General features: G+C 42.1%; 1 protein-coding gene across 2 annotated transcripts in view; it reads left to right on the top strand.

Annotated features, from left to right (window-relative positions):
- The window catches only part of LOC138651170 (Golgi integral membrane protein 4-like), a 94,195-nt gene that overhangs the window by 8,014 nt on the left and 63,107 nt on the right, over positions 1-23,074 (top strand). For both annotated transcript variants that reach the window (XM_069741192.1, XM_069741193.1), the window contains exon 2: positions 19,994-20,068. In XM_069741192.1, the coding sequence (XP_069597293.1) occupies positions 19,994-20,068 (75 nt within the window). The remainder of the gene's footprint in view (positions 1-19,993; positions 20,069-23,074) is intronic.

Genomic DNA, 23,074 nt, shown 5'->3' with positions numbered 1-23,074 from the left:
CGCTGCCGCCGCATTCACCTATACCGGCGTTTATGACGCTGGTACAGTTGAATGCAATGATGGAGGAGAGAGCGTCCGCTGATGCTCCCTCTCCCATCATTCCCCGCTCTGCCTCTGACACTGCGAGGTGAAGAGTGGTTGTTTTTAAATTTTACTGGACTGTGGGGCCATTCTCGGGGGGGGGGGGGGGGGGGGGGGAGAAGAGATGCAGGCTGTGCTGTATACTACTACGTGGGCTGTGCTGTATACTACTACGTGGGCTGTGCTGTATACTGCTACGTGGGCTGTGCTGTATACTGCTACGTGGGCCGTGCTGTATACTGCTATGTGGGCCGTGCTGTATACTATGCGGGCTTTGCTATATACACTGTGTGCAGAATTATTAGGCAAGTTGTATTTTGCTCACATGATACTTTTTATACTTGTTGTCCTACTCCAAGCAGTTCAGACTTGAGAGCCAAATACCAATTCAGTAAATCAGGTGATGAGCATCTCTGTAATGAGGAGGGGTGTTGTCTAATGACATCAGAACCCTATATAAGGTGTGCTTAATTATTAGGCAACTTCTTTTACTTTGGCAAAATGGGTCAGAAGAGAGATTTGACGGGCTCTGGAATGTCCACAATTGTGAGACGTCTTGCAGAGGGAGGCAGCAGTCTTGAAATTGCCAAACTTTTGAAGTGTGATCACCGAACAATCAAGCGTTTCATGGCAAATAGCCAACAGGGTCGCAAGAAGCGTGTTGGGCAAAAAAGGCGCAAAATAACTGCCCATGAATTGAGGAAAATCAAGCGTGAAGCTGCCAAGATGCCATTTGCCACCGGTTCTGCCATATTTCAGAGCTGCAATGTTACTGGAGTAACAAAAAGCACAAGGTGTGCGATACTCAGGGACATGGCCAAGGTAAGGAAGGCTGAAAAACGACCACCTCTGAACAAGAAACATAAGATAAAACGTCACGACTGGGCCAAGAAATATCTTAAGACTGACTTTTCAAAGGTTTTATGGACTAATGAAATGAGAGTGACTCTTGATGCGCCAGATGGATGGGCCAGAGGCTGGATCAGTAAAGGGCAGAGAGCTCCACTCCGACTCAGACACCAACAAGGTGGAGGTCGGGTACTGGTATGGGCTGGTATCATCAAAGATGAACTTGTGGGACCTTTTTGGGTTGAGGATGGAGTGAAGCTCAACTCCCAGACCTACTGCCAGTTTCTGGAAGACAACTTCAAGCAGTGGTACAGGAAGAAGTCGGTATCGTTCAATGAAAAACATGATTTTCATGCAGGACAATGCTCCATCGCATGCCTCCAACTACTCCACAGCGTGGCTGGCCAGTAACGGTCTCAAAGAAGAAAAAATAATGACATGGCCCCCTTGTTCACCTGATCTGAACCCCATAGAGAACCTGTGGTCCCTCATAAAATGTGAGATCTACAGGGAGGGAAAACAGTCCACCTCTCGGATCAGTGTCTGGAGGCTGTGGTGGCCGCTGCACGCAATGTTGATTGTAAATAGATCAAGCAACTGACAATCTATGGATGGAGGCTGCCGAGTGTCATCATAAAGAAAGATTGGTCACTAATTTTTTGAGTTTTGTTTTTGCATGTCAGAAATGTTTATTTCTAAATTTTGTGCAGTTATATTGGTTTACCTGGTGAAAATAAACAAGTGAGATGGGAATATATTTGTTTTTTATTAAAGGGAACCTGTCACCTGAATTTGGCTGGACTGGTTTTGGGTCATATGGGCGGAGTTTTCGGGTGGCAGCATGCTGGCTGCAATATTGGATTGAAGTTCATTCTCTGTCCTCCGTAGTACATGCCTGCGCAGTCAAAACCCCATGAGGCAGATACTGATAGCTCCATATAAGGGGAAAAATTCCAGACTAGTTCCTTGGATTAACGTCCCATCATAGAATCTAGTGCCCATAACCTGTAATATTATATTTATCAAGAAAGGCATGTAGGCCATACTTGAACTTTTGTATTGAATCAACCATGACAACATCATGTGGCAGAGAGTTCCATAGTCTCACTGCTTTTACAGTAATGTCTCACTCCTTGTCAAATTCAGCTTCTATGAAGAGGTAAGTTCCGGACTGGACCAAGGGAACCCAGTGGATGTAGTGTATATGGACTTTTCAAAAGCTTTTGATACGGTGCCACACAAAAGGTTGATGCATAAAATGAGAATAAAGAGGATAAGGGAAAATATGTGCAAGTGGGTTGAGAGCTGGCTAAGGGATAGGAAACAAAGGGTGGTTATTAATGGAGCACACTCGAACTGGGTCGCGGTTAGCAGTGGGGTACCACAGGGGTCCGTATTGGGCCCTCTTCTTTTTAACATATTTATTAATTACCTTGTAGGGGGCATTCAGAGTAGAATTTCAATATTTGCAGATGACACTAAACTCTGCAGGGTAATCAATACAGAGGAGGACAAGTTCATATTACAGGATGATTTATGTAAACTAGAAGCTTGGGCTGATAAATGGCAAATGAGCTTTAATGGGGATAAATGTAAGGTCATGCACTTGGGTAGAAGTAATAAGATGTATAACTATGTGCTTAATTCTAAAACTCTGGGCGAAACCGTCAATGAAAAAGACCTGGGAGTATGGGTGGATGACAAACTCATATTCAGTGGCCAGTGTCGGGCAGCTGCTACAAAGGCAAATAAAATAATGGGATGCATTAAAAGAGGCATAGATGCTCATGAGGAGAACATAATTTTACCTCTATACAAGTCACTAGTTCGACCACACTTAGAATACTGTGCACAGTTTTGGTCTCCGGTGTATAAGAAAGACATAGCTGAACTAGAGCGGGTGCAGAGAAGAGCGACCAAGGTTATTAGAGGACTGGGGGGTCTGCAATACCAAGATAGGTTATTACACTGGGGGCTATTTAGTTTGGAAAAACGAAGGCTAAGGGGTGATCTTATGTTAATGTATAAATATATGAGGGGAAAGTACAAAGACCTTTCTGATGATCTTTTTAATCATAGACCTGATACAGGGACAAGGGGGCATCCTCTACGTCTGGAGGAAAGAAGGTTTAGGCATAATAACAGACGCGGATTCTTTACTGTAAGAGCAGTGAGACTATGGAACTCTCTGCCGTATGATGTTGTAATGAGTGATTCATTACTTAAATTTAAGAGGGGACTGGATGCCTTTCTGGAAAAGTATAATGTTACAGGGTATATACACTAGATTCCTTGATAGGGCGTTGATCCAGGGAACTAGTCTGATTGCCGTATGTGGAGTCGGGAAGGAATTTTTTTCCCCAATGTGGAGCTTACTCTTTGCCACATGGTTTTTTTTTTGCCTTCCTCTGGATCAACATGTTAGGGCCTGTTAGGTTAGGCTATGGGTTGAACTAGATGGACTTATAGTCTTCCTTCAACCTTAATAACTATGTTACTATGTAAATAAAGAAACCATAGGCTTGCTGCTCTTCCAGTAAAGAGTCCATAGGCTCTCTCTGCTCTTACAGTAAAGAATCCATTGGCTCACTGCTCGTACAGTAAATAACTCATGGTCTCATTTATCATACAGTGAGGGTATGTGCACACGTTGCGGATTTCCTGCGGATCCGCAGTGTTTTTTTCCGCGCAGAAACGCTGCACATCCGCAAGTGATTTACAGAACAATGTAAATCAATAGGAAAAAAAAACGCTGTGCTAATGGTGCAGAAAATTTTGTGCGGAAATGCTGCGGATTAAAAGAAGTAGCATGTCACTTATTTTGTGCGGATGTGCAGCGTTATTGTACCTATTCTATTACAGGAATCCGCAGGGGTAAAAAACGCAGTAAATCCGCACAAAATCTACACAATCCACAGCAACTTTGCACAAAAAAATGCGTGAAATCCGCACCTGTGTTTTCTGCCAAGAGATGCAGAATCCGCACAAAAAATTCCTGAGGCAAATCCGCAACGTGTGCACATAGCCTAAAGAATCCATAGTGTCAAAGCTCTTACAGTAAAGAATCCATAGTGTCACTGCTTATGCAGTAAATAATCCACAGTCTCACTGCTCTTACAGTAAAGAATCCATCATTACACTGCTCTTACAGTAAAGAATCCACTATATCACTCCTCTTACAGTAAAGAATCCATAGTCTCACTGCTCTTACAGTAAATAATCCATCATTACACTGCTCTTACAGTAAAGAATCCATAGTCTCACTCCTCGTACAGTAAAGAATCCATAGTCTCACTGCTCTTATAGTAAAGAATCCATAGTCTCACTGCTCTTACACTAAATAATCCATAGTCTCACTGCTCATGCAGTAAAGAATCCATCATTACACTGCTCTTACAGTAAAGAATCCATAGTCTCACTCCTTACAGTAAATAATGCATAGTCTCACTGCTCTTACAGTAAATAATCCATAGGCTCAATGCTCTTACTGTAATGAATATCTGTCTATGATTATTATTAAACGTGCTTACCTCTAGACGTATACGATGATCTCTTGTCACCATTGCAGGTCTAGATGTAAAAAGATCCTTATACAGATCTGTTTTACTAATTATTTATATTCCCCATGTATTTCCTTTATAAGCTTTTATTGTCCCATTTCCTCTGTTATTCCTCCTGAAAAAAGGAGAAGATTGACAACTGGGTGTTACTATTTTGTTTGTCAACAGGAATTATTAGGCTGCCTTCACACTATCAGTATTTGGTCAGTATTTTACATCAGTATTTGTAGCCAAAACCAGGAGTGGGTGATAAATGCAGAAGTGGTGACGTGTTTCTATTATAATTTTCCTCTGATTGTTCCACTCCTGGTTTTGGCTGATAAATACTGATGTAAAATACTGACCAAATACTGAGCGTGTGACGGCAGCCTTACTGCTAAACTCTGTTAGTTTCTGACTTTCTGATGTCTCATCCCATTGACAATGGGAGCGGGAGCTTTCTGAGGTTAACTTTCTTTTACTTTTCCAGGAAGAATAACAGAGGGACTGAACGCTGAGTTCTAATGAAAGTTGCTCAAGACTTTTTTTTTTTTCCTTGGGTCATTCAGATATTTATAATAATAGGCAAGACATTTACCAGATCTTCTTTAATATCGATGTCAGACGATCCGTCGTTAAGTATTGAGCAGAAACGTCTTGTGACATAGTACCACCATGGAGATCATTTGTTGGATATGTATAATTTAATAAATGGGGAATGAGGGGACAGATTAAAATGACACCTTGTGGTGTGAGAATTGTGCAATCCGATACAAGGACACTTGTGGTGACGCCCGTACACCCCGACCCTCGTCTTCGGCTCGGCCGCCAGGTTTGATAATTGCTGCCCATTGCCGCGCAGCACGGCCGGAATACTGATCTCCGCAACACACACAAACCCGGGCTCATTGATGAAAGCTGCATGATGGGTTGTATGTGTGATGGATTTTTTAGGGGGGGCTCCAGTACAAGAAATATACCCCAGACAAGGATCAGTTCTTTTTTTGCTGCTCAATAAACAGCGGCTCCTCTGCAGCCGGAATCAGTCGTTCAACATGAATGTTTCAATAGGGGAAATTTTACATCTCGCAAGCGAGTACGATCCGGGAATACAAAATTCTAAGAGTCGTTTGATTCCCTCGAGGCCGGAAGGAGACTCGTCTAAGGGAAATTATGGAGGTTTGGGGGATGTAATTTTTCCAAAAGAAACTTCAATGCAAAGGTCTATTCTGAAGGTGGAAATCTGGCTCATGATTTAAGGCTGTTGACACCATCGTGGCATATATATATATATATATATATAATAACAATAATATATAAAAAATAATATAAATATACGGTAATTAATATAAATATACAATAAAAATACAGATATATATATCTATATTGCAAAAATTATTTTTTAGCAAAAAAAGGGTTTAATTTAATTTAAAAAAAATTATATATATATATATATATATATATATATTTATATATATATATATATATTTATATATATATATATATATATATATATATATATATATATATTTATATATATATTTATATATATATATATATATATATATATATATAATTTTTTTTTATTAAATAAATCCATGTATTTTGGGCTAAAAATAATTTTTGCAATTGGCTTTCATTAAAACATGTTGCATGATTTTTCCGCAATCTCACGCACATATTCCATATTTTTCTTCCTTGCGGATTTTTAATTTTTTTTTTATCTGCATCATGTCAATTTCTGCAGTATTTTTCATTCAGTTTAAATGAATGTGGTGAAAAACCCGCACGTATTTTACGCACCATTTTTCCTGGCAAAACTTTGGTTTTTGGCACAGAAAAAAAAAATCTGCTGCAAATGCTCAACATGTGCACATGGCCTCAAGGTTTCCTTGCACATTGCCGGCTGCAGAATGAGTTAATTGAGAATCCATCATTGAGCTCCTTCCATCCTGAACCTTGTAACACTTCTATCTGTCTTTTTCTGATTTCTCAGCTCGATTGTGACCACATCAAAGTTCAGCTCAACTTTCATGTGGTCATAAACCGGCACAGAAGAATTTGGAAAAAAAAAAGATAAAAGTGTTACAAAGTCCGTGAGAACAAAATCAAATTCCATATCTGATGTGCATTGGGTAAAGCCCCTGGAGGAACCTTGATTTAGGGTCTTGTTCCTGCGTCTATGTGTATGAGGCTCTGACATGATGGGCGATGGGTTCCTGTGCTCTCGCCGAGCTGTGGGCTGGATTGTCACTGCTGAAGGAAGGAGGAGGACATGACCTTTCCCATCTTGGCTGGTCTCGCTGGTGTCTTGTTGGCATGTCTTCTGTCGCCTCTGTGTAATTGCATGGGCATTTGTGTGCTGTAAATTATTGCTTCTTTCATTTTCTGTGTGAGATGTGTCAGATCCTTTTGCCTTTCTAGTAATCCTTTCTTGGATTCGGTTGTGGCTTTTGTTTAACCCTTCCTTTGCCTCTATGATATTTTCACGATCAGAGTGCTGTTGTTCATAGAAACCTCCCAAATACCCGAGGTTGGACCACCACCAAAATGGCATTAATAGGTAATACTCGTTAGACTTTAGGCTATATATGCCGGAATATCCCTTTTAGACTTCAAAATTTCATTAATTTCTTAATTTCATTAATAAAGTAGACTCAAGAGATGAAAAAGTCTCATGTTTTTTTACAAATGTTTTCCTCTTAGTTCCTTTGGCACCCAGGATTATGATGTAGGGTGGCATAATGAACAGTAGCTGGACCCCTCTAGTCTTCATTCCAGATCACTTGCAGCTCGGCGTTACATTGATTTGGTCGGGAAACCAGTGATGTGGCCATTTCTCCAATGTGTGCTGCAGGGTCTCCAGACTTGTCTCCCATCGAGCACATCTGGGACATCATTGGTCGGTGATGACAAAGAAGCTGCCAGCAGGGGATCTTGATGAATTCTGTGTCCAAGTGCATTCAGCGCGACAGAATACTCGCATACTAGATACTGAATGAACGGAGATGTTTTTTGTTTCCATTTTTTCATCATATCCATCCTGTGGTTCCGTAACTCCACGACTTTTCCATTTCAGGCTTACAAATAATACTTGTCTCACGTCATTGCTCGATTTGTTTGTCTCTCCTTTATTTTTGCACTTGCTTCATGTCACTAAACCAACACTCTTATGTCGGGGGCAAAGTGTGTTCCAATTTGGAATCTACTTATTTACTCAGAAAATTGCCAACATCTTTAAAATTGAGATGACGGTTTGTGCTGAGTGCCGGGCTCTGAAGTCATAAGTACAAGCTCAAACATGCAATCAGATTACTGATGAAATTAAACTTTGCTCAGGTAGTACGTGAAATCCATATATACCAAATATACAGCTGAACTATTTTTGAGAGACCGCAGGGATCTGTACTGGGAGCAATGGGGACCGCAGGGATCTGTACTGGGAGCAGTGATGGACCGCAGGGATCTGTACTGGGAGCAATGAGGACCGCAGGGATCTGTACTGGGAGCAATGGGGACCGCAGGGATCTGTACTGGGAGCAATGGGGACCACAGGGATCTGTACTGGGAGCAATGGGGACCGCAGGGATCTGTACTGGGAGCAATGGGGACCGCAGGGATCTGTACTGGGAGCAATGGGGACCGCAGGGATCTGTACTGGGAGCAGTGGTGGACCACAGGGATCTGTACTGGGAGCAGTGGTGGACCACAGGGATCTGTGCTAGGACCGATTCTTTTTAACCTCTTTATTAATGACCTTGTGGATGGCATTGAGCGCAAAGTATCAGTCTTTGCTGACAACACCAAACTACGTAGGACTCTAAAATCTGACCTTGACACTACAATAATGCAAACCAATCCGAATAAGATGACCAATAAGATGGCAAACACTTGGCAAATGAGCTTTAATGTAGATAAATGTAGAGTAATGCACCTGGGACGGAGTAGTCCTATTGCTGAATATACATTAAAATGGAGTATACTCGGGGCTAAAGATCAAGAGAAGGACTTGGGTATTCTGTTACAAGTAAGCTGAGCAGCAGCGCTCAATGTCAGGAGGCAGCCGCAAAAGCAAACAAGATTTTAGGATGTCAAAAAAGAGAGAGAAAATCCTGTGCCCCAAATATTTGATATTTTATTGCTCCTATTTTACACTTCAATCCAAAAAAAATTAATTTTTTCTTTTTGTTTAGGAGATTTCCTCTTTTTTTTTTTTCTCACCGTCATGTCTCTGCCTTTTAAGATAACTTGCTGCAGCAGGAGCCTCCCCCCTTTGCCCTGTCAGCAGTGAGACATGTTAAACCCCCACCCTATTGGTTAAACTCCCCTTCTTGTCAGTTGGGATCAGTTGGACATAAAAGTGTGTTTTCAGGACTAGAAAACTGATAGCAAATTCTTCAGGCAGGTCATCAGTTTAGGATTCTGGGAGTCGAGCTCTTGGCCTCCTGGGCAGTCAGGTGATTGATTCTCGCCATTGCTCACCATACATGGTGATGTTTGGTAGAGTCTCTTCCTGATATTAGAACTACTGTAAGGACATCTCTCATGGATGGACGGACCTGGAATAGTAGACATCCCACATGGCAGGGATTTGTCAGGTGGCGCGGTGCATTGGATTTCTCTGTTACACTTGTCAGAGACAGCTGGAAGGAGATCTCGTTGGGTCCAGTCCGTCCGGGCAGAGTGTGCTATGAGCCAGACTTTGAAATTGACACCAGGAAGCTCTGACGCCGATTGTTTTACTAGAAGTATTTTTATCTGCTGGATTTTATCTCTCCGGTGTCCTTTGGGGCACTGGAACGAATGCATTGGAAAATTGTTTGATGGCCGTTCCCTCACCTGTACGACTTCTTCATTAGCCGGGTTCTTATGACCTTTCTTCGTGGTCTGTAGATGGACCACAGTGTGTTGGCGGACACACACAGAACGGGGCCCCTGGACAAGAACAATATATGGGCCCTCTGCAGACCAATAAGTCATCATAATGCACAATCCCACCTGCTTTGGAAATGGGCCCTTCTTACCTCTTGGGCCCCTGTGCCTCTGCACAGGTTGCATTAACGATACGTCTACCCCTGACACAATGTCCGGAGCTGCTGAGCATATATTCAGTCTTTTGAGCTTCTGGTAATTTCTTCTGGTTTCTAAAGATGTGAAGCGGTTAAGAGAACTAACCTGTCCATTTTTCATCCGGCTTCTTACTACTTTATATAAAAAAAGTGGAGAGTGCTACTGTGTGCGTGCTGGCACCGACACTGTGGGTTCACGGAAAGACACGTGGGACGAGTTAAGGCAGCACTCACTATTGGCCAGCTACGGACTAAGTCCACTGTATCATTGTACATACATTTTAGGACTGTTTTATTTTTTATTTTTTTTCACTAACCGAGGCAAAGGCTTGCCTGTCCTACCCGATGCCAGCTCAGAGTGGTGACTGACCGCTCCTGCTGGCGAATCAGCTGCTGCACGCCAACAGAGCTGCTCTTCTGGGCTGCTCTGTGGACTGGATGTGACTGCCGATGTCATGCTGATTGACAGCCAGCTCCCTGCAGTTAAACAGCGGGGAGCCAGCTGTCAATCAGCATGACATCACCAATTCTGCCCTGTCAACAGAGCGGAGAGGAAGAGAAGCCACTGTTGATTTGTCAGCGGAAGCCACTCAATCGCCACCAGGAGCAGTCTGTGACCACTCTGTGCTGGCACCATGTACAACAGGCAGGAAGTTATGAACTAATAGCATGTTAGTTTTTAGGCCCATAGTAAAAAATTAAAATTGTCCTGGATAACCCCTTTAATGGCTGAGTCTGATCCGTGAACCAGAAGAGGATAGGACATGCTCACAGACTGGAAACACATGTATCCGTCTTATGGGCCTGTGTACTGTCTGGGGAAAAAAACGGACCTCTCTAGGACTTGTCACATGCGTGTGTGAATGAAGCCTAGGAGTAATGCTCTTTCTGGAACATCGCAGTCATGTTTTTCAAATATTTCATACAAGATTGTCCAACGTTTCCGGAGCCGCTTATCCCCCTGGGGAAATATTGGATTGGGTCAAGTCCAATGTGTCCAGTTCTTGTGCCTCTACCATGACATATGGGAGGGCAGGCTGCACATTGAGGGAAGGGGATTTTGCACCTTCATGTTCACATTCTTCACTTGCTCTTCGCTCTGCAGGGAAGTTTGTTGTGATCTCGGTTATGGATGAATGTGTTTTAATAAGGATCACTATGATAATATATTGTCATGTATTTTACAAGGGAGAAATCCTGAGCCTGCCCTAACCAGTACAACCGATCCACTCCTGCCTGGGGGGAAAACAAATCCAAGTATCAATATTTGGAGCTGCCTGGCATGTGTACAAGGATAAGGAGATAACCCGGAGGAAGCTTGTTGTATCCTGAATATGATCAGTGAATTATTAATAATAATAGGGCTACTCTCTGAAGACTTGGTCATTATTTGGAAAGGAGAGGTGCATTTTTATGTGTAATTCATGTCCACTGTACAGTGCTAACCACTGAGCCATCATACAGTTCTAACCACTAAGCCACCATACAGTTCTAACCACTGAGCCACTGTGCTGCCCCGTTCTATAACAATCTATGTCCTGACATGCTCCGTTTTATTCTCGAGATGAAGGGACTCCCATTATCATCATTATATTTTTTTTCCCAAAACGCCATAATTTTATAACGGGCTCCGAAACTAAAGCTGTCTACGTGTTTGCCTATTTCTCACCTTCTTAGAAGCAGGTTGTGTTTTCAAGAAAAAAAAACAGAAATCCTAATTTGCTCTGCTGAGCACGGCCCTCCCTTATTTGATGATTTTCTTTCAGTTGAAACCATGTAGAGAATGATGGAGCCGATCTCTTACCTTCATTGATTTGTATAGACAAACCGTACTGACTCTATGGGAGCAGCTCCACCTCCGTGTCTGATCCGCGTCCAGCCACTGTTATTCCAATACTATGTGAAATACCTGTAAACTAGTCAATATGGGAATGGGTGGCACCTTGTATCTATAGGCAGTGCAAATGTATCTGTCGTACTTAGAACCTAGTGCCTGAGATGGCTCCTCTGCCGAATAAGGTGAGAATAGTATGATAATTATTTTCCCACTGATTCTGGAACAGTTTTTCTTTTCCTTCTGTGCCCCTCCGTTCCAAAGTTATGCCCCTTGGTAATAAAGAAGCATTGTTTCCCTTCAATTAACTGGGCGTATACCTCAGTACTTTTCTGTGGGTGCGGCTTTGTTTTGATTGGCCAGAATCAGAAGAGGAAAAAGCAAACGCCCACAGAGAAGTTCTGTGGTACACGCCCAGTTAATTGAAGAGATGAAAAATAGCTTCTTTATTACCAGGGGCATAACTTTGGAAAGGAAGGGCATGGAAGAAAAAGAAAAACTGTTCCAGAGTCAATGGAGCAGTGAAAATTAGAGGATGTACTCAGTTTAAATGTAAAAAAATCATGAACAATCCCCTTTAAGTGTGAATAACTCATTACTTCCAATAGTGGTTCCATTACAATTAACATTTTCCATGTTAACTTATCTGTTTAGGTCTTTCAGACTCTTAGATAATGTTATGAGGAGATGGCATGCTCCTGTTTATTACTTTAGATTCCATTGCAGGACTACAAATGTCGGCCAGCCATGGAAGGGTTACCAGACACCCTTCATTTACTTGAATCTTGAGGCTGATCATGGTCGGTTCTCTATTAATGAGCCGTATAAATTCTTTCCTATATTTTATGGACACACGCGACAAGTCAGGTTCTGCAATGTAACCGTTTTTCCTCCAGGGGCGAAGATATGACTGTTTTATTAATTACAACATTAAAATTTGGAAGCAAAAAAATGTTTCTATATTTATAGACCTGAGTTGAGGGTTTAATTATCGGATTGTCTTGTAATGAGGCTCGTGGTGCGTTCCTTCGAAGTATAGGTGTGCTGACACTTGTGGTTCCAGCGTCTTTCCAGACAATCATGGTTTTATTTAATTGATCCAATTATGGAAGCCCCATTTTTTTAGGCATCTCTCTTCCTTAGTAAAGAAAAAACATGTAATTTATTTATATTTTACCAGATTACTGAGTGCAGGATCTTCGTCCAACTCTTTGTCCAGTAGATAGGTCAAGCTATTTTCTTCATCACTCTCCTATCAGGAAGCTATAGAGGACCTTCCACTATTTTTTTTGTTATTTAAACCGAGTCTCTCCTCCAATTGCCGCTGATGAACTGATTCTGGAACAGTTTTTCTTTTTCTTTTGCGCCCCTCCGTTCCAAAGATTTGCCCCCTGGTAATAAAGATGCAAAGTTTCCTTTTAACTAACTGGGCGTAAACCACGGAACTTCTTAGTGGGTGCGGCCAAGTTTTGATTGGCCAGCATCAAGAGTGGAAAAAGCAAACGCCCACACACAGAAGTTCTGTAGTACACGCCCAGTTAGTTAAAGGGAAACTTTGCCTTTTTATTACCGGGGAGCATAACTTTGGGATGGAGGGGCACAGAGAAAAAACAACTGTTCCAAACTCAGCGGATCAGGGACAATTTGAGGATTTTAAGTAAAAAAAATTCAGAACAAGGTCCTCTTTAAAGCCCTGTTAGATGTGAAAAAAAACCTAACTTAGACTCTACAGTATGTTCTTTATTCTTATATGGTTCTGCTAAATGCCACGTTCTGCTAAGAGAACTTGCAGCAGGATGTCTGTGTCCGCCTTCAGCTCCTCCATAGAACTTTATGAGCACCAACTGTCATCTCCTATGTCAGTAATGTTTTCACTGAATACAGATTTTACCCATCAATTGAAGAGTGTAAGATCAGTCCGGGAGGGGAAAGAAGCAGATGTATGTGATAAGATTATAAAGTTTCTAATTTTCATGTGAACTATTCATTTATGACATAAATATTTGCACAACGGTTACTCTTTTAACCAATATGAGTGTTTCTAAATAGATAAATGTATTTTTCTAGATAACGTATTCTATCTTTAAAGGGGTTGTCAGGCTTGATACAAAAGTCTCTATGTGACAGCCATCATCTGAATTGTGACATTGTGCGATGTACATGATTTCTAGGTTCCCTGGCATTGCCGATGCAAGTGAGCATACCTGTGGTCTTGTGCCGACTAGACTTGTCCAGCTTTATTCAATGCATTTCTATTAGGAGAGGCCAAGCACGTCTAGTCTGCATGTGACCGCAACAATGCAAATTGCCTACTTGTGGTCACATGACTGCTCACTTGCATCGGCAATACCATTAAAATTCTGACAGTGCGCTTAATGCATGTTGTCACGATTCAGAAATCTGCAATCGCATAGAATGGTTGCAGACTTTTGTGTCAAGCCCGGATAACCCCTTTAAGGCTAAGTGGTTAGCACCACAGCTGAATCCGCTCGAAAGCAACATCTGCATGGAGTTTGTGTGTTCCTCCCTTATTTCCATAGCTTTCCTCCCAAACTAAAAAAAAAAAAGAAAGAAAGAATTTAATTATTTTTCTATGAGATTGACGCGTGGTTTTAAACTAGGAAAAGTGCAGTCATGGCCAAAAGTTTTGAGACTGACACGGGTTTTGGTTTTCACAGTTTGCTGCTTCAGTGTGTTTAGATCTCTTAGTTGGACGTTTCATATGTTTTTAATCTTTTATTGACAAATACATGAAGTTTATGCAAAGACTCAATATTTCTCCAAACTTCTGCCCTTCTCCTCGGCAGCTGGATATAAGCATCTGGGCCAAATCCTGACAGATGACCGCCCTTTCTTGTCTAATCAGTGCTTAGAGTTTATCGCAATTTCAGTGTTTATTTGTCCTCCCGCTTTTTGAGGATTGACCACAGGTTCTCAATGGGATGGAGATGTGGGCAGTTTCCTAACCATGGACCCAAAATGTCTTTGTTTTATTCACTGAGCCACTTGGTTATCACTTTTGCCTTGTGACATGGTCTCCATCATGCCAGAGGAAGCATTGTCCATGGCCAAATTGCTTCTGGATCGTTGGGAGAAGTGTTGTGAATTCCGCTCTTGGGCTCCCTCCGGTGGTTGTAAGTGGCACTTTTGTGAGTTCTGCTCTTGAGCTCCCTCTGGTGGTTTTAAGTGGTATGGCTGCTCCTTGGATTTAGCAGTCTGCAGCTGCTTCCACTTATTGTCTTTATGCTCGGCTATTTATGCCTGGCTCTTCCCTTCAGCCAGTGCCACTTGTCAATGGTTCCTGGTAGGATTCACTTCTCTCTTGGATTTCCCTTATATCCTGACCAGTTCAGCAAAGATAAGTTCTTGCTTTGCTCTTTTCTGTCCACATGTTGTGGACTTATTCGTTCTGTGCATTCTATGTTTTGTCCAGCTTGTCAGTATGGATTAATTCAGTTAAGCTGGAAGCTCTGGGAAGCAGATTTACCCTCCACACCTTTAGTCAGGTGTGGAGATTTTTGTAAACTCTGTATGGATTTTTGTAGTTTTTAATACTGACCGCACAGTATTCCATCCTGTCCTATCTATCTAGCTAGACTGGCCTCCTGTGCTACATCCTGGTTTCATTCTGTGTATGTCTTTTCCCTCTCCACTCACAGTCATTACTTGTGGGGGGCTATCTATCCTTTGGGGATTTTCTCTGAGGCAAGATAGAAACAGGAAAACTATCTTTAGGGGTAGTTAGTTCTCAGGCTGTGATGAGGTGCCTAGGGAGTGTCAGGAGCATCCCACGGCTACTTCTAGTGTTGTGTTGAGCTTAGGGACTGCGGTCAGTACAGGTACCACTTCCTTCAGAGCTCGTCCCATGTTGCTCCTAAACCACCAGTTCATAACAGAGAAGTTGCTCTTGGAGAATGTTGAGATCCAATTCTTCATTCATGGCCGTGTTCCGAGGCAAAACTGTGAGTCAACCCCCTCCATGGATGAAAATCCCCCACACATGAATAGTCTCAGGATAATTTACTGTTGGCAGACACAGAACTCATGGTAGTGCTCACTACTACTTCTCCGGAGAACCATTCTTCGAGAAACCGTCTGAAGGGGGCTTCATCAGCAGAGAGACTAACTTTTCCCCAAGTTCTCTGGAGTCCATTCCCTGCACTTCCTGCAAAATTATTTTCTCTGATGAAGGCCCCGTCAGACAGTTTGGGACATCAGGAAGAATGACTGTCGGGAGAAGAAAAGGTGAGCGCCACCATGAGTTCTGTCCTTGTACCAACGGTAAAGAATCCTGAGACCATTCATGTGTGGGGGCGTTTCATCCATTGAGTGGGCTCACTCACAATTTTGCCTATGAACCATAGAAACTTCTGAAAGAAAGATCTAGAAACACTGAAGCAACAAACTTTGCGAAAACCAAAATTTGGGTCAATTTCAAGACTTTTGTCTTCGACTGCAGATAGTGATCCCCTCCGAGGACAAGGTTCATTAGAAATAGGGACCCTCATGACTGTATTAAACCTTATTTTGATTTTTCTTTAAAACTCCTATCCTTTTGGGATTTTAAAGAGTGATGTTGATGTTTTTGGCTGATTCATTAATTAAGACCTTTTAAAAAGTTACTAATTTTTGTACAAATGTTTTCCATTACCCATTCATTACATGCTCCTGAAATTATGTACGCCTGAAACTTTAGCTCAAATTTGGTGGCTACTTTGTGTTGGAAATTGGACCAATGGCCAACGAGGTTGTGTTTGTGATAAGGCTACCTGTTTAAAGGGCATTCACTTTTTTTGGGGCATGTTAATACGCATCCACATGATATTCCATGAAAGTCTGATTGATACGAGTCCCACCTTTTGGGACGTCCAATTATCGGGAGAATGGAGCCACATCTCGTGCCAATGTCGGTGGTGAGGTGGGAGCAAAGTGCTTTCTCCATTCACTTCTATGGGAGGTCTGAAAAGAACATTTCACTTTTTTGTCTTGGTCATTTCACTTGCTTGTATGGATAGATTAAAAAAAGATATTTTTGGCCTAATCGTGCAATTTGCATCTGGCGGTAAAGAAAAAAATAAAGGTCCGACATTGACTGATAAAACCACAGGATATGACTAGTATGGCTCCGTGGTGCATTGTTCCTACAGCTCAGGCTTTTAGCTCTCGGCTCACTGTTATTTTGAAAGACGGTAATTAATCATTCCTAGAATTATAGTCATATGGTCTTGATTTGCACAGTGCGTTTACCCGTTTGCATCAGGCATGGCTGGATACAATAACTATCATATGATCTGTGACTAATCGCGTCACGATTTAACTTTTTCAGAACTTTCCGTGATGTTTGGGTAACTTCACACATAAAGCAGCGCTGTTTGGTCTAATCCTCACATATAATGAATGACCATATTATATATTGCTTCCTGAGAACTGAAAGATCTGCCTAGAGCCGATGGAAAGGGAAACCATCAGCAGCAGACGACTATTCAGCTTGGGTGGTGTTTGCCGGGGGTCAGCATATGTCATATTAACATACCTGCTCCAGCTGTGGAATACATGTGTCATCATAGGATCGAAGACCGTGGTTCCCCGAAAATGGGACCGGCCTTATTATTTCTTGCTACAAAAGATGGGTTAGGGTTTATTTTCTGGGGATGTCTTGTTTTTTTTTTCCATGAACAACAAACCACAATTCCTTTTGAACACATTTATTCAAATATAATCATGAAATCACACACATTGGTCATACACGTGTGTGTATATATACATACACACACATTACAGATACATACACGTGTATATATACACACTGCACATACATACACATGTATATACACACACTGCACATACATACACATGTCAAGTATATATACACACACACTGCACATACACATGTATATACACACACTGTATGTATGTATATATATATATATATATATATATATATATATATATATAATGTCTGTATCTTTCTCAATTGATCTACAGTAGACTCCCACAGTTAAAGGACCTTTAGTGAAATCATGGTCACATGACCTTGATGTCATCAAAGGTCCTTAAGCAGTTTTAACCTCGGATTAGAAATGCTGAGGGCTCCAAAGAGTGGGGGCCCTAGGCATTAGCCCAGTGTGCATTCCCCACACTGGCTCTCACTGTAATTAACATAGTAACATAGTTATTAAGGTTGAAGGAAGACTATAAAGGTACCGTCACACTAGACGATATCGCTAGCGATCCGTGACGTTGCAGCGTCCTCGCTAGCGATATCGTCCAGTGTGACAGGCAGCAGCGATCAGGCCCCTGCTGGGAGATCGCTGGTCGGGGAAGAAAGTCCAGAACTTTATTTGGTCGCTGGACTCCCCGTAGACATCGCTGAATCGGCGTGTGTGACACCGATTCAGCGATGTCTTTGCTGGTAACCAGGGTAAACATCGGGTAACTAAGCGCAGGGCCGCGCTTAGTAACCCGATGTTTACCCTGGTTACCATCCTAAAAGTAAAAAAACAAACACTACATACTTACCTACCGCTGTCTGTCCTCCAGCGCTGTGCTCTGCTCTCCTCCTGCTCTGGCTGTGAGCGTCGGTCAGCCGGAAAGCAGAGTGGTGACGTCACCGCTCTGCTTTCTGGCTGCCCGGCGCTCACAGCCAGACCAGAGAAGCAGAGCGCCGAGGACAGACAGCAGAAGGTAAGTATGTAGCGTTTGTTTTTTTACTTTTTAGGATGGTAACCAGGGTAAACATCGGGTTACTAAGCGCTGCCCTGCGCTTAGTTACCCGATGTTTACCCTGGTTACCGGGGACCTCGGGATCGTTGGTCGCTGGAGAGCGGTCTGTGTGACAGCTCTCCAGCGACCAAACAGCGACGCTGCAGCGATCCGGATCGTTGTCGGTATCGCTGCATCGTCGCTATGTGTGACGGTACCTTAAGTCCATCTAGTTCATCCCATAGCCTAACCTAACATGCCCTAACATGTTGATCCAGAGGAAGGCAAAAAAAAACCATGTGGCAAAGAGTAAGCTCCACCTTGGGGAAAAAAATTCCTTCCCGACTCCACATACGGCAATCAGACTAGTTCCCTGGATCAACGCCCTATCAAGGAATCTAGTGTATATACCCTGTAACATTATACTTTTCCAGAAAGGCATCCAGTCCCCTCTTAAATTTAAGTAATGAATCGCTCATTACAACATCATACGGCAGAGAGTTCCATAGTCTCACTGCTCTTACAGTAAAGAATCCGCGTCTGTTATTATGCCTAAACCTTCTTTCCTCCAGACGTAGAGGATGCCCCCTTGTCCCTGTCTCAGGTCTATGATTAAAAAGATCATCAGAAAGGTCTTTGTACTGTCCCCTCATATATTTATACATTAAAATAAGATCACCCCTTAGCCTTCGTTTTTCCAAACTAAATAGCCCCAAGTGTAATAACCTATCTTGGTATTGCAGATCCCCCAGTCCTCTAATAACCTTGGTCGCTCTTCTCTGCACCCGCTCAAGTTCAGCTATGTCTTTCTTATACACCGGAGACCAGAACTGTGCACAGTATTCTAAGTGTGGTCGAACTAGTGACTTGTATAGAGGTAAAATTATGTTCTCCTCATGAGCATCTATGCCTCTTTTAATGCATCCCATTATTTTATTTGCCTTTGTAGCAGCTGCCTGACACTGGCCACTGAATATGAGTTTGTCATCCACCCATACACCCAGGTCTTTTTCATTGACGGTTTTGCCCAGAGTTTTAGAATTAAGCACATAATTATACATCTTATTACTTGATTAGGGCTTATTTTTTGGGAGTAGAGCTTATACTTCAAGCATATGCAAAAAAAATTCTGTAAAATCATGATAGGGCTTAGTATTAGGGTAGGTCTTATTTTCAGGAAAACACTGTAGGTGACGGAGAGAGCATATATGCAGGCTCATTACTCTTTTTGCATAGAAGTGAAATTACGGTAGTTATTTTCTGTCTTAGTTTTCGGGTACAGCTTAGCTTTTCTGTCTTAGTTTTCGGGTGCAGCTTTGCTTTTCTGTGTACAGTGTAGAACAATAGGTGGCTGCCCCCATAAGGGTATGTTCTTATGACATGTTTTTATTGGAAGGACTAGGAGCAGATCTGCTTGGAAATCCAACAGAAAAAGCATTCTGATAGGCTATCAAAGGAATGAACATATTCACTTTTATGTAAAGATTACCTGCTGTTCATATGTTCAGTATTTCCGGTTTTCAAGCAGTTAACAGAAGTGATTGGACTATTCTTCAGGCGTCCTCCACTCCGAAGATGCTCTACGCTTTACTTTACGAGATATCGGCGGCATCTTTTTTGAATGTTTTTTTTAAGCATTTTAGCTTAAGAAACTCTCTTTGCTGGAATTAGGAAAAAAAATGCTCAGAAAACGCCAGTACAAAAGATTCCATAATTGTGGAAAGGACATGAAAAAAACCTAAAGATACAATTTCGCCAAGGCTCCATACTAAATAGCTGATTATGGAGACTCCAGGATCTCTTGCCCACCTACTTGGCATACCGTGGCTTGGCTGGCATAGTAGGACACGCATCTTGCTGGTATATCGGTCTTGTAGAATTCTCTCATAACACTAATTTGTTTTCTTCTTGGTCCCCAGTGGTGTACGAGCATCGCTCCAGGCTGGAACGTTCTTTACAGAAGGAGAAGAGTGAGCACAAGAAGACAAAAGAAGGTCCGTACCCTGTCCTGTTGTTTCTACCATCTGAAGAACAGCAGGTTTTGTTTTATCTTCTGGCACCCAAAATATCCTCTCTGCATACTTGACTCCACGATCACACAGGCCGCTCCTCTTCTGCCGAAGCTTTAACTTTTACAAAACTGCATAACTTTCTGTGTAGAAGTTAAACCTGAAAACTCTTGTTCACCAATTCTTGGAGAGTAAACAAGTGGCACTCACCATCCATAAAATATTTTTTTATGAGAGGAGGCTGGATACGCTGTGGACGATGGTTGTTTCGTGTATAACAACACTTCTACGTGTCCCCGTCGTCCACAGCGCATCCAGGTTCCCTTCTCTTCTTTTTTTAATTACACAGAAAATAAAGGAATATTTTATGGATGGTGAGTGCCACTTCTTTTCTCTCCAAGGATTCATTGTCGTTGACTTTGATACCATTTACCGTGGTGTCTGATGTGTCGTTTTGAGAGGTGCTCTGGTGGTGCTGAATCCTTTCTTGTTTCCCTACATTTTTTTTTTTTTTTTTTTGGCGGGGTGGATTTTTAAGGATAAGGCCCCTTTCACACATCAGTTTTTTGCCATCAGTCGCAATCCGTCGAACTTTGAAAAAAAAACACATCCGGCGACTGATGCCGCCAGATCCTTTTTCGAGCATAGACTTGTATTAGCGGCGGATTGCCTCACGTTTCCTCCGTCGTTCACCAGATCCGTTGAAAATTGTTTGTCCGGCGGCCGGAGACAACAGACATAGTAATGTTTTTTGTGTCCGTCGAAAAAACGGACAGCGACGGATCCGTCACCGTCCGTCGTTTGCTAGAATGGAAGCCTATGGCGCCGGATCCATCAAATGATGGAATCCGGTGACGGATTCTGTTTTTTTTTTTTTTAACTGAGCAAGCTCCGTTTTTTTTTTTAAATTTTTTTAAGTATCCAATTAGCTGGATCAGCTAGTTGGATCCGGCAGAAAAATGGATTTGTCACATCAGTTTTTCACAATCTGCGACGGATCCGTTTTTTTTCAAAATTCGATGGATTGTGACTGATGGCAAAAAACTAATGTGTGAAAGGGGCCTTAGATGGGGCGGTACTAACGCAGTTTTGATTTTTGGGCTCATCATGACTGTGTCGGTGCTGCCCAATCTAGCTTTATCCTAAGACCCACTGATCCCATGTCACAAAAGGGCAGACTTCACTAGTGTTTTTCCATGTCAGACATGGTGAAGACACAAGTAAAAGGTGGTAATTTGCTTAAGTTCTTCCTCAGCCACTGAATAATATATATATTTATTTCTGATAAGTTCATCCTTTCTCTTTTCATCTTATCAGTGCCTCGCCCTTCTTGTTTGATGTAGAAATCCTTTCCTTCTGCTTTCCTCATGTTCTATTCCTTTTCTGGATTGTAGCTTAGATGAGCAAAGCCAACCAGGACTCCTTACATCGAAATACCAAAGCAGGGACTTGGTAGCCGCACCGCAGGGTTCTGGATGTTCCTGTAAAACAAAGTAACAGCTGCATCCTCACTATTGGGCTAGGGCTGTGTTTTCTGTATTTGCACAGTAGGGATCAGTAGGCGATCCCAGCATGTAACAAGTCGTCATCGTCAGAATTCTATGATCAGTAGATTCTTATTCCGCACCCGTTAGTGTTATTATTTTAGTTGTATTTTACATTTTGATAATCTTTTGATCTTTTCATTTATATAGAATGAATCTGAATGCAAAGATGAGTGTACTGATCCTTAGTTACAGCCTGTGTTATATTTCAGAGCAGCATTGACCATTCTGCAGCCTTCACAGCTGAAATCACCCAAATTTTATTTTTGCAAACCGATCAGTCCTAACCTTCATGTAGAAACAGAAAAAAAGTCTCTTTTTTCCTCCATGAGTCATCGTTAGAACTACAATTCCAGGTCACTGCAAAGTGCCTGGCTGCCCAGCTCCACCTCCTCTTCATCTCCTGACCCAGCTGCTACACTCCTCCGTGTGCCAGGGACTTTGTAGTGATATAGAATTGTAGTTCTAATGAGGATTCATGCAGAGAAAAGAGACCTCCTACTTCTACATGGAGATTAGAAGGGTTCAGCTAGTCGGTTTTCATGTGATGTCATAGACCTAATGGAAAAGAGAAGAATTATCTGGGTAGAAAGGCAAAATGAGCTGTTGTAAGTACACAGTGCTACATATTAAGAGGATAACAACTTTAATGGGAAGAATGCTTCTTTAAATGACTAATTGAACTTTTTTTCTTTTTGATACCCCATCACCCAGTCTGTATACGGATGCAAATGTTTGTCTAAAAATACAACCAAATCACCAGGATTAATATTGTACCTATTGATAACTTAATTTTTTTGTTGCGGAAACAGCGCCAATTTTGCCCACAGTACACTCTTTTTTGTGTTTGGCTGTAAGACAACTAGCTGCAGAAGAAGTCTTCCTGCCATGTGCTGTCTGTATTTGGCTGTAAGATAACTATCTGCAGCAGAATTCTTCCTGCTGTATCCTGTCTGTTTTGGGCTGTAAGTCAACTAGCAAAAAAACAAAACAAAAAGAAAAACACAGAACCCTAAAAAATATCTTTTAATATTAATGATTAAAAGTACACAAAACCAAAAAATACTTTCCTAAAAACAGGGAAAGTTTAGGGTCTATATTGTAAATGTCAATAATGCACGGACTGATTGGTGCCGAAAAAACCTCTTAAAGATGAAGTGGGACTACAATACCAAGCAAGGACAAGGCTTGCACAGCGGCTTACTGTGGGACTACAATACCAAGCACAGAGACAAGGACAAGGCTTGCACAGTGGCATACTGTGGGACTACAATACCAAGCACAGAGACAAGGACAAGGCTTGCACAGCGGCATACTGTGGGACTACAATACCAAGCACAGAGACAAGGACAAGGCTTGCACAGTGGCATACTGTGGGACTACAATACCAAGCACAGAGACAAGGACAAGGCTTGCACAGCGGCATACTGTGGGACTACAATACCAA

Source organism: Ranitomeya imitator, chromosome 10, assembly GCF_032444005.1.
Source record: "Ranitomeya imitator isolate aRanImi1 chromosome 10, aRanImi1.pri, whole genome shotgun sequence".
Lineage (NCBI taxonomy): Eukaryota > Metazoa > Chordata > Amphibia > Anura > Dendrobatidae > Ranitomeya > Ranitomeya imitator.
Note: the sequence above shows the minus strand (reverse complement) of the source record. Positions and strands in the feature narration are given on the sequence as shown.